The following is a 17,189-nucleotide window of genomic DNA, read 5'->3' as shown; positions in this document are numbered from 1 at the left end:
GATTACAACCAAACTGTTAAGTAGCATAATTATTGAAAGGCAGTCCTTTCTGATTAATAAATACCAAGAAATAGGTGGGAGAAATATTACGAAAATATTCTTTTGGAGCAAAATTTGTTCAGTGTTTTTCACATTATAAGAAAAAGATAGTAAGAAAAATGAAGTTGTTTGTGAGCATCATTCAAGTGTTATTTTTTGGAAATTATCTTGTCTATAGAGAAAAAATAATATCCTACCCAAGAAAATCTGCACCTATATATAATAATAATAATAGTAATAATAATAATAATAAATGGGAAAAAATCTAAAAAAATAAATAGGGTTTTATTAAAATATGACTTGCAAAGTTAGATAATGCTTACCCAGTTTACTAAACCAAAAAAGTTATTATATTATGAAAAAAGTAATTATTTATAACTACCATATACATGATTTTGTAATATAAATTACCTGCATTGAGACTTTACTGTCAAATTTTATATATGTGAAGAAGGTCAAAATAATTTAAATGAAAGAAAAAATGCTTCAGTTTTAGATACATTTATGTTGTCTTGTTGATATTAAATTTCGTTAAAAATATGTTCCTGATAACGCTAATAAATTCAGATTTTTTTAATAGTAAAACAGAAATTAAAATTAAAAAAAAAAATCAAATGCTGGAGGAAATTTTCGAAAATATGTGATGGTTAAGATTGCTGTGCTAAAATCAGTAACTTAATGCATGCTGTAGAGCATTACCCAAGCATTTAAAACCACTAACTGTAACCTCAACATCATGCAAAGTAATTTGCTAGTTGATTCTGTTTATGCCATTCTCCCAATTTTATAATCAATGTTTGTTAGATCATGCAACATTATTCCAGTTTTTTCTTTATTAAAATAGTCCAGTGCTGGTGATTGGGTCCTTTTGATCTTGCAGAGTAGATACCATCTGTTGTAACCTCTGTGTGACAGTATCTTGTGACCAATAATTTGAGACATGTCATTCTGAATTTTGTGTTGTGTGTACTTGGCTGTATTTTCATAAATTACCACTTAGCATATGTAGTTCTCACTATTTTTTTCCCTCTTCATTCCTGACAGTGACGAGTTGAATTTATTAGTTATTTTGTTGCTAGATGCTAGAGAGCTACAGTGTTTGGAAATTTTTTTTTTCATTTGTTACTCAGAATAAATTTGAAAACGCTTGTGTTCAACCACTTTCATATCAAACTGAGGATTATATAGCTGCCAGTAAATAAACTTATACAGTTGTAATCAACGAAATGATTATATTATTCTGAATGGGACTGTTGAACATGCATAATGCTTAAAACTACAGGGATGTAAGGAAAAAAATCTCTAGTCTAACAGATGTAGTTTTAGCACTTTTTATTGTAGGTAAACATTTGTGTAAAAATGCTGATAATTCTGTTTAATCAGCAAATTAAAAGAAATATAGTAAAAGTTCTGAGATCTGGCATCATCGAGACTTCTGCATTTCTGAATTTCAAAAATTTCTAGATCATCTGTTTAAATTTGTTATAATGACATTTAGAAATTATTAAATAAAAAATATGAAATTACATTTTTATGAAATAACAGAGTATTTATTACATTAAGGGAATGAAAATTTACTAAAAAATTTGATATTTATTTATATGTTTTATGAAAGATTTCTTTCAATATAAATTTGAAAGTTGTTTTATTTTCTTTGCTTCCTTTATTTTTTTTTTTAGTCCAAAGGGGCTTTGTCCCTGAAGGGGTATTGTTTTTGTTCTGCGATTTTGCTTTGAATCACTATAAATGTCCGTTTCACTTTTCAAATTGTTGCCACGAAATGATCGAGTCCTGCATTATATTTGAAGAAATTAAATAATAAAAAAAATGCATAAATGTATGTATATTTCTCACATTGTGATAAAACAACGGTACATAGAGCCATCGAATTTTGAATGACGTAATCCTACTGCGATTATGGGCATGTGGAAGCCCAAATTTGGAATTTGTTTTAGGAATTTGTTTTACTATCGATTTCATATTTTGTAAAACTTTAACGAATTTTTGATTAACAAACTCAAGGATTTCAAAGCGAGCAATGGTAACATCGTACAGAAAAAACATTTTGATTTCCAGTGCGCGAGACTGTGTATCAGAAATTCTAAAGATGTGCTCAATTTAAAACTACTTTGCGAAATTGCTCTTGAACTTAATTTTATGGTTTAAGTGCAAGGAGCGTGATATTTAATAAATAAAGGTAACAGACAAAATGTTAAAACATTGGACGTAATTTAAAATCTGAAACCTTTCAGTTTTTGTTTTTCTTTTCTTCTTCTTCTTCTTCTTTTTTTTTTTTAAATTTTTGTCCAGTTACGAAGTTTCGTTATTTGAGTCATGTAAATTACAATGCTGAGAATTCCCACTAAATTGAATTGAAATCTTGTAATTCTCAACAACCTCTTTGTCATTTCTCTCATTATTGCTAACAATATTTTCTGCATTTAAAACCATACTACTGATATCTCTACTACTAATATCTTTAATTTATTGATGACTGAGGCATCGCCATCACAATCGAAGACTTCTGTTATGCCATCTTCATTTTTATTACTCTTCCATATTTCTTCATAGGTTTCATTAATTGAGGAATTTTGCCTTTTGTTTGTCATATCTTAAAAGCTTCAGATTTGCATCTCTCATGATCAGCATCATCATGAGGAAATATGGTAGCTAGCCATAAATTATGTCAAGCATTTTTTAAATATCAGCAGATATCTTCTCTCGTGACCTTACAGTGCTCACATAACAGCTTTTGTGTTAAAATAATAAAAAAATTCTTGAATGGTCTCTTCACTGCTTAGAAAATTTAGCATAGATTTTATAAAGTCTACTTTATATATGAATTTCAGCACCCGCACTTCAGTAACCATATAATTTGCTGCATAATTTGGAAGAAAGAATGAGATGGAGATGTTTTCTTTTACTAAAACTTAAGCATGAGCTTAACAGTTTACAATCTAACAATTTGTGTATTTTATTGTAAACCTACCAATTTCAAATGCTGCCGCGTCTAAACTATGAAAAATTTTTTATGGTTTTTTATATTGTATACTGTTGACTTCTCTGTACCATGTTACCCCTTCCATAATTTGGGAAGAAATTCCTTTTTTTTTGGCGGGGACAGCCATTCCACTTTTTACTGGGATGATAATTGAAACATGTTTTTTACTTTGCAGATCCTGCTGCAGCTGCAGAATTAGAAACTCTTTTTGACATAAAAATTTAAACTTAAAATTTTGATAATATAGTTACAATAATAATAGTCTCCAAAAAATTATAAACTGGATCAGATGAGCAAGTTTAGGAAGAGTGCAGTTTGTTATGTAAACTGAACTAAAATATGAAACTTGAAGTATAATTCTTTTTCCCTTCCTCGCCACTGTACCAAGAAGAGAAAACCAATATGAGCAACATCGCACTCCAAACAAATGTCAAATTACCACTATCAAATCTTGATAGATTGTGGTATTCAAATTATCACAATCAACCACTATCAAGTTTCAGAGGTGTTGATATCATCTTATCATCATATTGCTATAATTGATTTTCGTAGTCATCTTTCACTGTATGTAGAATTTCATTTTACCTATGAACCTGCATTTCTCTGAGTCATCTGAGAGAAATATACTAACTTCACCATACAGCAAATAAAGGTTAGGAAATGTGGTTGTGGCAAATCATATTGCTATTATTGAATTTCGTAGTTATCTTTCACTGCATATAAAATTTCATTTGATCTATGAACTTGCATTTTCCTTAGTGATCAGAGAGGAATTACCTTGGCATAATATACTAACTTCATTATGTAGCAACTGAAGGGCAGGAAATTTGATTGTGGTAAATCTGAGTACAACATTAATCAATGTATTTTCTTTGGTTATGGTATGAATTCCTAGTTAGTTGGTACCGTATTTGACGGCATATAAGACACACTTTTTTTCCTAAATTTAGTCTCAAAAAGTTACCTGCGTCTTATATGTGAAGGACACAGTCTTATACATGAAGGTAATTGCATTCAATAATTGTTTATTTGGCTTTTACAAAACGTGAGAACTAAAAGAAACCACGCTATTGAAACTTTTTTCCTTGTGTGTGGCCATCTAAATAAGGATTCGTCTTATATGCCAGTGCGTCTTATATGCCGTCAAATACGGTATTTGAAATGGCATGCAGAAATCTCAGTTAACCAGGAGAAAAACTACTTTTAAGACACATGATTTATCTTGAGTGTTATATTCTCCATTTGTAGACTTTATGATACGGAGGTTCAGATTTTAGATCATTCCAGATTCAACTGAAATATGTCTGGATTTCAGATTTTGTACTGTGTATAATGCTATGAAATATTTGATTTAATCTGTAAGTATTATTTTTTAATGGCGTCAAATCTATCGTAGATTGATACGGATGAAGAATATGGCACACCATCTAGAACAGCTCACATTAGAGCAGAAGTAGATAACTCACCATCTGTAAATATGCTTCTTGACAGCACGAAAGGAACAAATGTAACTTCCTTATCAAATCCTTCTACACCTACATCACCTCTTCTTACATCTCTTCTGCGCAATGTTTCATCTGCTAATCCTTGCAATCAGACTACATTTTCTGTTGGTTCATCACCTTTAAAAGAGGTAAGACTAGTTTATTTTAATATTTTAATGCATGCAACATACTCACAATATTTTTTTTCACACTGATTTTAATTCCACTTAATTTCGGCTTACCACTTAATTTCGGTCTGTTAATTTTTTTTTTTTCCCTGCATGGATACTTTTGCTATATGGCATGCTTTAAGTAGAGGTTTGCTAAATTTCAAATTTGCATTCGTCTTTAAAAATATGTTCACTGATTATTTAAAGGGTATTTATTTATGGGAATATATATGTATATTTAAAAACATATGTTACATATAAAATGTTTCAGATCTTTAGCTAGGTTTAATTTTCATTCTTCCTCAGTCATTGTGCCTTCTCCACATAACTGTTTTTATGTGTGCAATGACTTCATCCTTTTATCTTCAGTCACTTGTTTTAAAAGGTTAAGGTTGAAAGCTCATCTCACCCACCTATGCTTCACGTCGACACTTCATCGGCAAATTCTCGAAAAAATGATGTCTTTCTTTCTCCGCCAAAAATTCCATCCGCAGGTATATCACCTCTACTAACATCCCTGCTCAAAACTCCAACTACAGCTGTTACCTTGGCACCAGCTAGCACTAGCACAGCTTCACTTCATAAAGAGGTATTTCATTGCTTTCTTGTTTTGAGCTTATCATAGAGGTATCCATCTTCCTTTGAGCTCTTTTCAGTTTCTTACTTATTATTTATTTTTTTCAAGAACACTTTAAAAATTTTTGATGAATAGGGTTATGTGAATCTTATTTTGATCTGATTGGTAGATACTGCACAAATCTGTTTTGCATGCACAATTTTCTTAAAGTTTTACACCTTAGCTATACTTTTTTTCTTGACTGTGCTTTGTAAGCTTAATTTTTACTAATTTCTCTTGAACTTTAGCATACAGTTTCTAGTTATTGAAGGTTTGAAATTTGACATTTTGTAACTTTATAACTATTTCATTGCATTGAATTCTATAAATGGATTCATAAAAATTTCAAACTTATTTAAACATAATTTTTTTCCTTGATATTGTGTGTATCAAGTTTAATTATTATACATTTCTTTTTTTCCCTTTAAGTGTGATTTTGCTGATACTTCGGATAATGCTAAATCTGGCCTTCTATCAGAAATTGAAGTAGGAGGGCTTACAAAGTCCAGAGAAACCTCTCCCCGAAGCACTGTACCACAATCACCACGTCCTGCACCTGCATCATCTCCTTTACTGAATTCACTCTTAAAAAATTCCCCTTCGAATGCACCTACTTTTTCTCCTTTGCAAATACAACAGCCAAAAGAAGTTAGTGAAATTTGAATTTTAATCAGTATATTTTTTGTTTTAAAAATTAACATAAAGATGTTATTGAAAAATTTCTTTTAATTATATACTTTTAGAAAACTGATGTACATATTTATCTGCGAAGTGCAGCCATTAATTTCCAGGACTAATCTAATAACTCCAGAAAATAGTATATAAAATACATATCCATTTAATATGTTTTGAAGTAACTCCCATCTGACGTAATGCATTTCTGTACTGGGCTGTATAAACTTTGGAAACAAATTTTTAAGCCCTTGTTCGGAGTGCTGTTTAATGTGGACATAACCATTTTCTTGATGGCTTCGACATCCTGAAATCTTGTTCCCTTCAGAAAAAATTTCAGTCTTGGAAACAAGAAAAGTCTGAAGGCACTAAGTTTGGAGAGTATGGAGGGTGCAGTATTTCCACCACCTCATTCTGGGCCAAAAACCACTTCACAGGCAACACAGTGTGAGGCTGGTCATTGTCATGCAAAAGCAGCCAACTCCTATTCTATTCTTACTCTGTAAACCTTTTGTTGAAGTATGGTAAGAACTTCTGCATCAACTATCTGGTGACAGTCTTGTCAAATAACAAATTAATGATGAATTAGTCCTTCGCTATGAAAGAAAGTGATTAATGTTACCTTGATTTTGAATTTCTGGAATAAAAAAATTTTCGCACATGGTGAGCTATGATGGTTTCCGAGCTCAAAATCTCAAAATCCAAGCTCACCAAGCCCAAAATCTGTCATTTGCTTTCAGGGTAATATTGGTAACATTAAGACTCGTCACCCATTACTATCAAATTGTGGAATACAGGGCTAGTGTCAGCGTTGTGGAGGATTTCACGTTATGAGCTCATTCTGAATTGCTTTTGGTTCCTCTGATAAACAGTAAGGAACGAATCTAGTACAACCTGTGTTCAGTTCATTGGTGAGTGCTCGAATAATTAATCAGCGATCCAAAGTCACAAGCTCATGAATGACTTTCTCAGTTATTTCTGCCATGTGCACTGAATCCAGCCATCCACTATATGCATCATTTTTTATACTTTGCAACTGTCCCAAAAGTGGCGAAACCATTCAAAAGTGCATGAATGGAATAAGGCTTTCTCTCTGTACACTTGTTCTAACATTTCGTGGGTTTCTGTGGCAGTTTTGTCCAATTTTTAGTAATTCTTGTTATTGGCTTCTACAACAAAAATTTACCAGCTGTGTTTTAACGTGTGTTTCAAGGAGACAACCACTTGCCTCTGAATGGTGCCATCTTAGTTGGACATGCGCAGATAAATTTCTTTACAAGCATCACCATGTTGTGACAATTTATAGCTCTCATAGAGTTGCGTTAGTCCTGGAAATTAATGGCCGCATTTTATATATATATACAGTAATTTGGATGTGGTGAAGATAAATTTTGAATCATACTAAAAGAAGAGAATTGCAGACATGGCTAGATTTAAATAGTTCTTTCTATTACTTATTAGCCAAATACTTTTATAACCAAACGTAAATAGCCTACCTGTAATAAGTTCACATGTTTTAGAACTTCTACATTTTTTATGTCATTGCAGTAAGAAGAGCAGTGGCAGAATGTCTAATTGGCAAGAAATGCTGAAAGCAACTGTGATGTGTTTAAAACAGGGCTATTTGAGTTTCAGTTTGCGAAACCATTTGTATCACCTACATTATGTGAAAATGATATAATGGCTATTAATTTTAAAACGATGCAGTTGAGAGAGGTTTATAAGCACTATCTATTTTTAGAATAGAAAGAGGAAATATCCAAACCATAATGAAGAGTTAAAGGCTTACTGCAAATTAGCGTAAGAATTTCGCTCTGCATATTTTTTTATGTTTCGTATATTGAACATAACAACATAATGTGCATACACATATGAAGTTTTATTAGACTTATTATCATACTGATAATACTGAAAATACTGAAATAGATATTCATTGATAGTATGCTATTAAATAACATTGAAGGTTATAATTTTCCAAATGACAGTTATCTCTGTAAGTAGGATTTTTATGGTATTTTAAGTTTTAATTGTTTTTATGTTAATTATTATTAGTTTAAGTGTATAAAATCAAAAATTTTAAATCAGTCAAAAATCAATCAAATAATTTAAAAATTATGTTCTCTTGGATTATACTAAATCCTTGTGAAAAAAGAGGGGTTACATCATTTATACATTATGTGCCCAGCAAAATCATGTTCTGCAATGTTGACTTTTTATGGAGAAAATGTGCTAGATGTAGGTCAGATTGTAAAAGTGCATATAATTTAACCAAACCCAAATGGTGATGCATTTAAAAGATAAAAAATGAAGCAAATATTTATTGAAAGGAATTTTATTATTGCATGATGAGTAGGTACATGACAGAATTATGGATTAAAAAATTTGGTGATTTTTGCTTGGGACAATGCCTGATGCAGCAAGTTTTGCAGTAAAGAACACTGAGTTTTTCAGTGTCACAAATTGCAGTCATCTTTCTTCATTGCAAAATCAGTCAGTTTCTGTGCCTTTTTTAATCATTCTTTTAATTTCTTGTAAGGTAAAGGCACTTTATCTTTGCCATTGCTGCTTTCACTGTTAGCTTATGATAGAAAATCATCCAATTCTTTAGTCACCAAAAATCCTTTGGCACCAGTTGCTTTTGCAGTTATGCAAACGTATGCCTGGTTATGAACGGTTTTTGTTCCACTAACCACCCAGTCCAGAGCGACAAAGTTAAAGTGTTGTCGTCAGTACCTCATTTGAACTGTCTCGGATTAATTAAATGTCCTTTTCTTAACTAAGTCTGAATTTGCTCTGGAATCAGATGATAAATGTGTAAGGGTTTGGAAAGAATGAGGCACATGGAATCGGACTTGGAACATTTTCAAAGATCACATATTCAGAGATGGAAGCATCATGGTTTGGGTTGGAGTTTCCAAGGGCTATTGTTCTGAGCTGCGCATCTTTCAAGACAGCTGTATGATGGCTGCACAGTATGAGAAGGAAATTGTTAACCGCATTGTGAGACTTTATGCTGTGGCAGTTGGTTCTGATTCCTCTTTAAGGATGATAATATCCGTTCCATAGAGCTAATATCATTTTTTAGTATCGGAAGAGGGAAGGCATTTCTCATATGGAATGGCCACCATATTCCTCTGACTGTAATCCCATTGAAAATCTTCAAGATCCTGTTGGGTGTGTATATCCTACAGCATATTTCAGGCAGTTGGAAAATGGTCTAATGGAGGAACCCCCATTGCTAGTATCTGTGATGCTTGATCACCTCGTTGAAAGCATGGTTACTTGCCGTAAAGTTTCTTTATTAATTTAAGTTTTGTTTGCATGTTTGTAGCTTTAAACATCAGTTTGTTAATGAGCCGAATGGGAGTTGTCATATAATTTATGAAAATTAAATGTTGTTTTCATCATTGCACATAATGCTGGATTTCTTTCATGCATAAATGCATTTGCTACCTTCATGTCTAATTTGGTGGGTCTTGCATATTAAAGCAACCACCTTGGCAGAGTTTGGCAATTTTTTACGCATGAAAAGGTAAAAGTTGCTTCTCATTTACAAGTTTGTGTTTTTTTAGCCTGTTTTGGGGAAGATTCTCAGACTATTGATATTTATCATAAGTCAATGAGCATTATTAACATATGAAAAGAAAATACACTTTAGCAATTTAAAATACAAATTTGAACTATTAAATAAGGATTACGTGATACATTAAAAAAAAAAAAAATTCTTCTTCAAATCTTTCTGTATTTTTTTTTTTTGCACTATTCTTCTCACGAAGTTTACATCGATCTCTTTTTGCTTAAAAAAATCTGATGTGGACACTACATGACTTCCTTGTATAGCATATTAAATTGTACACGTTTTTTTTTTCTGCATTTCGTTTAAACTTTTTTCCTTGAGTTTCATTACAGATAAATTTCTCATTCAATTCAGTTTCCACTTCATGGCAAAACAAAAATACATAAAAACTCAAAACACCTTCGTTGAAAATTGTAAAATACAGAAAAACATAAAACACCAAGTAAAGTTAAAACAGTTAAAAAAACATATTTTGCAATTAAAATTAGAGTTTCTACATGAAAACAAGCAATTCAGCCAGCAGATCAGAAAACACATTTTTTGGTGCATAGAACTGAACATTTACTTTGGTTTCGCTCAGCCAAAAAACACTGAAGGTGCAGAAACTGATTTAATTAACTATTCTAGTGAGAAATGCAAACAAATGTTGGTTCATTAGGCTTAACTCACCACTTAAAAATTTTAAATTGTTAATAATTCTACACCTATTGCATGCAGGTTAACTAAAGGCATAAAAACCTAAACCAGAACATTAAAACCATACAATTCAATCCCTTTTAAAGCAAAAAATGCACAATTTAACAGTTTATAAGATTAAAACTGCTAAGCTCACCAAGCCACTTAACAGAATAGGATATATATATATATACACAATTGGTGCAGCCAATTGCAATGAGAAAGGGAGGTGTGCAACTATATGTTATAGCAGTCCCATGCACCAAATTTCAACAGTCTATATCTACTCATTGAGTTATGTGAGATAAATACATACGTACGTACAGAACATCAAGAAAAAGTCTTTTCTCAATCCATTTTAGAATCCATTTTTGAAAAACAGTCCTTTATTCTGTCCATAGTACATATTTCATGCAATAATATTGTTTAAATGGTATCAAAAGTGGTCAACATGGATATTTTTGTTGAAAAATGGCATCCGAAATTTTTCGGGATTACAGTTCTTCTTTATACAAGGAAGTCAAAAATTGGAGAATTGCAGAGGCTCGCCTTCATACAACCCTCGGCAACAAGGAAACACAGTTCCTGTTTTTTCCATTTAGACAATTTTCAGCAGAATTTTGTATTCCTGCAGAAATTTTACTACACATTTCTTTCATTGTTGGCAAATTCTGCAAGCTTATATTTTAGGTGAAAACTAAGTTTAAGGCAAAAAGAATCACAATTTGTGTATAAGAACTGTTGGAATGTAGAATGTAACAAAAAAGAATGCGTAAGAATGCATACATTGCTTGACCGAAGGATTGTTATGATCATTAATGCAGGAACAAGGGTTATGTGGATGGTAGCCAGAGTTAGGCACATTCTGAAAATTTGGTAACTTCTGGTAAGGGGATTGCTTTAGTACATAAGTATCATATGGTGTTATACTTTTTTTTACAAGCTTTATTTATTTATTTTAAATATTTTTGCTGAATTTTCCATTAAGTGCTTAACTTTTGGAAGCCATTGTACAGAATTTGTACGGTCCTTAAGAGTCCTTAAAAGTCCTTAGGTTTTTTAGAATTGATTTTTGGTCCTTAAAAGTCCTTAATTTCAGTCAAAATTTGCAGAAGTTCCTTAATTTTAATCATCTGAAATTTCGATCTGTTTTTATGACTGCCATTTTGAGTGTGAATTTGTATTTTGGAGGAATATTTTTGGCGATTCATTGACATACAGTACAAAGTCCGTAATCGGGACTCATCGGGACTTTGGCGATTCCGGATTAGAGGTTTTTCCGGATTATAGATCATCAATTTAAATCTGGTAAGATGACATGCAGAAATTATACAATTAAAAATATGAAACCGTAATTTCTGAAATAAAGAGCAATTTGATCTAAAGCGTATCCCCCCCCCCAAAAAAAGAGCGTAATATTTATTTGTTTATTTTATTAAACATTTCTTTCAATGTAAGTTGTTTAAGTTGCTTTGTTTTTTGTGCTAATACTTTCTCTTAAATTCTATAAACAGACATAATTTCTTGTTCAGTTACAAAGTTCCACTGTTCAAGTCCTGTGATTGCTGTGTTGAGAATACCGACTAAGTTGTCAATTGAAATTTTTTAGTTTTCAATAAACGTTTTTCGTTTTCGTTCTCTGTCACTATCTTTACTATCGGAAGCGCGCATGAAACATGCATGCATTAAAGCATACAAAAAAAAAAAAAAAAAAAAAAAAAGTGACTTTGAGGTCCGGATTATAGATTATTCTAGGTAATGGACATCCAGATTACGGACTTTGTACTCTATATGGTTATCTTTTGAATGAGTGATAATATGTTCCTATTTCTAATATAAATGGTGGTATACTCAACTTTCTAAGCAAGAAGTGAAACATAAGCAAATTAATATTTTCTAATGAAGAGCTCTTAAACAACTTTTTGCTTTTGTTGAAGATATGAATCCCTTTTTTTTTTACGCTTCTAAATTTGGCGACTTATCAACATTTTGGTGATTTTAACATCAGTTTTAATGAAAACTTTTAATTCCGAGATCTGGGAATTTTTCAAATATTTTTATTAAACATTGTAGCATTGATAAATTTCATTAAAGTAATGGTAATATATTGAAATTATATTTAAAAAATAACATTAAAATAAAACATTTTTATATTTTGCTGTCATAATTATAAAGTTCTATTTTAGCAATATATTATACAATATTTTGAATCTGGAAAATAAACAAGGCATAATGCTATAAAGCACAGTTTACGAATACAGAATATTAGTTCTTAGCAAAAGCAAAATTAACTATGTTATTAATTAAATATATCCTCTCTTTCATTTTTTCATAGTAAGAGTTTTTCCCATCTAATTGTCTCAGAAAATTCAGAATTCTCAGAAGATGCATTAATTTTCTCTATGAAATTAATTTTATACTTCCTCCGTTTTGTTTTTAAAGTATTTCTGGTTTTTTGCTATCACAGAATTGGTAGAGATAATTTTTCTTTAGGATTTTAGACACCACAGCTTGGAAAGTTTAGAAAGGTTTAAAGGCAAGATTTATAGACACGTGATTCTAGAAGATTCCGGGAATATGTGACAAAACGAAAAATGTGTCCATGGTATTAATATGTAGGGGATGCATTTTACAGAAAGTTTGCGATGAATTACTTACTGTTTGGAGAACATCTGGAAGAACAATGAAAACATAATATATAAATGTTTTGCTTCAGATACTAGAATCTTTTTCTTAACATGTTCATCTTCCCTTTATTTTTTCTATTTTTCATTAGACACAAACATGGAAAATATCAAAAATGTTTCTAATCTTTTCACATGGACAGGCGTTATAGAGAGGAATTTTTTTATTAATAAATTGAAAACTGACAATTTAAGAGATTCATCTAATATGCCTTAATGCATCATACACAGAGCTGGGCTGGTGCTAGGCATTTTCCCACCTGATGCAATCGCTGTGGATTCTAAATTCTGCTGCCTAGTGCTTTTCTAAATTCTGCTTCCAATGCCTGCTTTAAATTCTAAGAGATTTGACATTTCGAGATTTTGTTGCTCTGTGTGTCACTAAATTCTAAAAATTCTGCTATACAAGCTCTATAGCCAGCCCTTGCCACGTATACATATTTCATATTTTTTCTGAATGTTCATATTACTAAAGAAATAAAATTAGCAGCTTTTTCTATACGTTCTAATTGCATTTAGTTTTTTTAAATAACAGAAATCCTTAATTAAATCCAAAAATTTTAAAATAAAAAAGAAATGTGTTGAAGAAAGAAACTGATTACGTAAAGAAAATTATTCTTCAAAGATAAGTACAGCTATTATGTAAATTATCCCAGTTGTTTATGATTTCAGCCTTTACTATAATTTTCCGTTTCTGTTTTCTCATGTGATAAAGTTATTGAGCAAGCTTAAATTAAAATTAAATTGTGTAGTCTTTGACCACTAGTCTACGTTTTTAGTTTGAATTTGACTGTTCTTGTTTAATTACATCACCATGTGACAGAGAGGTTATTAAGAATGAAAAAATTTTGATTTAGCAGGAATTTTCAATGCTCTAATTACAGGACCTTGAACAGTTGAACTTTGTAACTGGACAAAAAATTACCTGTATCAATAGAATTCAAGATAAAGTATTAGAACAAAAAATGAAACAAGGTGATCAACTTACATCAAAAGAAACATTTAATAAATCAAGTAAATAAATATTCAGCCTTCCTTTTTTGTGTGTTTGTGTGCATACATTTTGATTCTCTTAAGGTTGTAAGTGCTTCATTATTTCTTAAACCACTATTTTATATTTTAGTTTTATCATTTCTACATGTCATCTTACTAGATTTAAACTGATGATCTAATATCCTGAGTTGCTGAAGTCCTAGTGAGTCCAAAATGCAAACTTTGTGCTCTATATACGAATTTTATTCTCCAGACACATTTCGAGATGGACATCTGCATATTTATCAAGGTATCATGACTAATATTTTGAATATATATGTAAGGCTGGGCCACTTGGAATTAATCTTCCAAATGGCCCAGCCTTGTATGTACATTCAAAAATATTATAAATAAAATGAAAAATAAATTTTAGAAACTAAAAAATATTATTAAATTTTTATGTTACTTAATATTTGTCATGCTACTAACATAAAACCATGAAAAATCTATAAAATATACAAAAGTTTCAAATATACATTACCATGAAAACAAAAGTGTATAAACTTGATTAAAAATGTGAGTACTTAAGTTATCTCATATCATAGCCATGCATGTCAAATTGAGTCATACTTTTTTTTTAAAGAGAAAATGAGTATTATTTTTTTAAGAGCAAATGAGTAGTATTAAAGGAAAGGCTGTTTCTGTGTATGTCATTTTTGAGAATTTATCATTCTGCATTGGAACTTCAATTATCTATCAGTCTCAATTATTTGATATGGTGGATTAGGAAATAAATGGGTAACAGAAAGTCTACCCCATACCACCACAAGATATGGCAGGGTATAATGAACAATACTCTTTTAGTTTAATATATTTATAGCACAAATAAATCATTATAAAAATGAAAATAGATCATATTTATATCTCTTTAGTTTACTAACCATGTATTTTATTAATCATGTGTGTTAAATAAAATAAGTTACATTTAAAGCAATTTGTTGGCACATCACAATAAATATCTGATATTCATAACAAGCCTCATCTGCACCATTTTAGCTCAATTCTATTTCATGTTGTCATATGTTTAAAAACTTTTCTGTTGATATTTCGTATGCTGGCACATGAAGTTTTATGAACGATTTGGTAAGTAATTAAGAACATGGTATCTTGTGATTGCCAGACTTGCGCAGCAGGTTTTAGTTTGTATTAATTATAATACACTATTGTATTTTTTCACAATACAACAGTATCTATAAATAATTTTAGTCTTTTATTATAAGTGTTATAACAAAAAAGGTCATAATTATAGTTTGGTACAACATGGCCTATTTTATATATTATATTTGTTTTTTTTTTTTTTTTTTTTTCTCTTTTCATTTTCTTCCTCCTCATCTTGCTTTGCTTTTTAGTGAATTCATTCTGTCTTTTAGATTATCTGAGAGGATCTAGAATAACAGAAACTGGTAATTAAAAGAATGATGGATAATTGAGTTTCTATTATATAACATTTTGTCTTTCATTCTGAAATATATATTGGCAGTGAATATCCATGCAATTAATATTCTCTCAAATAAATATTTATTCACTTTGTGCTGCTTTTTGTTCAAAGGCTACAACTCCAAAGGCAGTCTCGTCTCCTCAACCATTCTTCAATCCTACTAGTGCACTGGCTACTGCAGCTGCTCAGCAACTTGCTGTAGCAACTGCGACTCTTCCTCAGACTCACCAGTTTTTTCTTAATGATTCACCAGAAAATCGCAAACATTCTATACAGAATTCTCCGGCTACTTCTGCATGCTTGTCAGGTAATATTTTTTTGCATCATAAGCAGCACATGTTTAATTTGAGTAGAGGTTTAGAAAGGGTAAACCCAATCATTGAATGCAAGTCAATGTAATTATTTCAGAATTTTTAAATCAAATCTTTTGTTTTATATATAAAAATATAGAAATTTTAAATGTGGTAAAATTTCATCTAACTTTATTATGAAAAAAATAACATTAAATTTTTAGTTTCAAAACTAATCATATCCTGTTTTCTCTAATGGAGAAAAATAATATTTGATCTTAAATTTGAAAATAAACTATTCCCTCTCCCCTTTTTTAAATCACTTGTTTTTCTATTGGAGGTAAACTGTGAGACAGCATCTAATATGTCCTGATTTGCCTGATTAGGCTAGTTTTAACAGAAAAGTAAGATACGGTTTTAAACAATAAATAATGTTGTTATTAAATATTTTGTAATTTTCCTGTCTTTCACCTCTATTTAAACCACATAATGGAAATAATGTGAATTGCTAACTATAAAAAAAAAGTGTTCAATTTTTATATTTACTACAATTTCTACATTAAACTGTTAAAACAATGTTCCTTGAATGAGCAGAAAACTGCAATACACTTGCAGTTAACACAGATTGGGGGAAGGAACAAAAATGTAATGTTGAAACTATCAACATGAGTGATTTGCTGTTAAGAAAGTTCCTCACTATAACAAAAATTCATTTGGGATATGCTGCAAAATGAAGCCATTTATTATAATATTTCAAGGTTACAGTTTTTATAACATCTAACAGTAACATTTGGGTTAATTTGTATGAAGATATATGCTATTTTATAATGGAAGCAAATGATCTCATTTTATTTTATTAAAAATGCTGAACTATGAAATAAATCTATCTTCATTTTTCAAGAAGTAATATTTAATTATCTATATTTAGAGATGGATTATATAAATTAAAATTAGACTTGTTCTAACAACAACCCAAATGTTAGATTCTTTAAAAACTGTAAACTTGAAACATTCTAATAAATAGTTTCATTTTGCATCATATCATAAATGAATTTTTGTTATTCAATGAGAAGATTTTTCATAGTAAATCACACATGTGGATAGATTAATATTATATTCTCCCTTTTTTTTAATAAATTATATATTTGTGTAAATTGCAATTGTATTGCATTTTCTGCTCATTCAGGGAACATTGTTTTAAATGTAGTATTTGTAGTAAATATAAAAATGGAACACTTTTTCTATAGTTGTGGGGGAACATGAAAAGATAACTTAAGAATGTTATTATAATTATTACTATTCTTGAGAAAATGATCAGTGATAAGGTTTTTATGTCACTGTAGGTCTAATGATTTATCATTACAGTTTTCAGTACTGTAATGATAAATCATTAGATCTACAGTTTTTTAAGCTGAGAGTTATAATTTTCTGTTGAATCAGTCACAGGTATCTCCTTGAAAGGTCTGACTCTACTGATTAAAAATGATGGTCCATTCCACCCTAGTTTATCG

General features: G+C 30.5%; 1 protein-coding gene across 4 annotated transcripts in view; it reads left to right on the top strand.

The window, feature by feature from the left end:
• Window positions 1-17,189, top strand: part of LOC118192179 (uncharacterized) — a 115,396-nt gene that overhangs the window by 37,671 nt on the left and 60,536 nt on the right. For 2 of the 4 annotated variants that reach the window (XM_085812321.1, XM_085812319.1), the window contains exons 8-11: window positions 4,437-4,673; window positions 5,080-5,283; window positions 5,740-5,958; window positions 15,500-15,695. In XM_085812321.1, coding sequence (XP_085668447.1) covers window positions 4,437-4,673; window positions 5,080-5,283; window positions 5,740-5,958; window positions 15,500-15,695 — 856 coding nt within the window. The remainder of the gene's footprint in view (window positions 1-4,436; window positions 4,674-5,079; window positions 5,284-5,739; window positions 5,959-15,499; window positions 15,696-17,189) is intronic. The other 2 variants (XM_085812332.1, XM_085812325.1) reach the window with 1 other exon arrangement.

Source organism: Stegodyphus dumicola, chromosome 1, assembly GCF_044657685.1.
Source record: "Stegodyphus dumicola isolate Sdum_Otavi_A_Nest chromosome 1, ASM4465768v1".
In the NCBI taxonomy this organism is placed as follows: Eukaryota; Metazoa; Arthropoda; class Arachnida; order Araneae; family Eresidae; genus Stegodyphus; species Stegodyphus dumicola.
The sequence above is the reverse complement of the archived record's forward strand: the minus strand, read 5'-3'. Positions and strand labels throughout refer to the sequence as shown.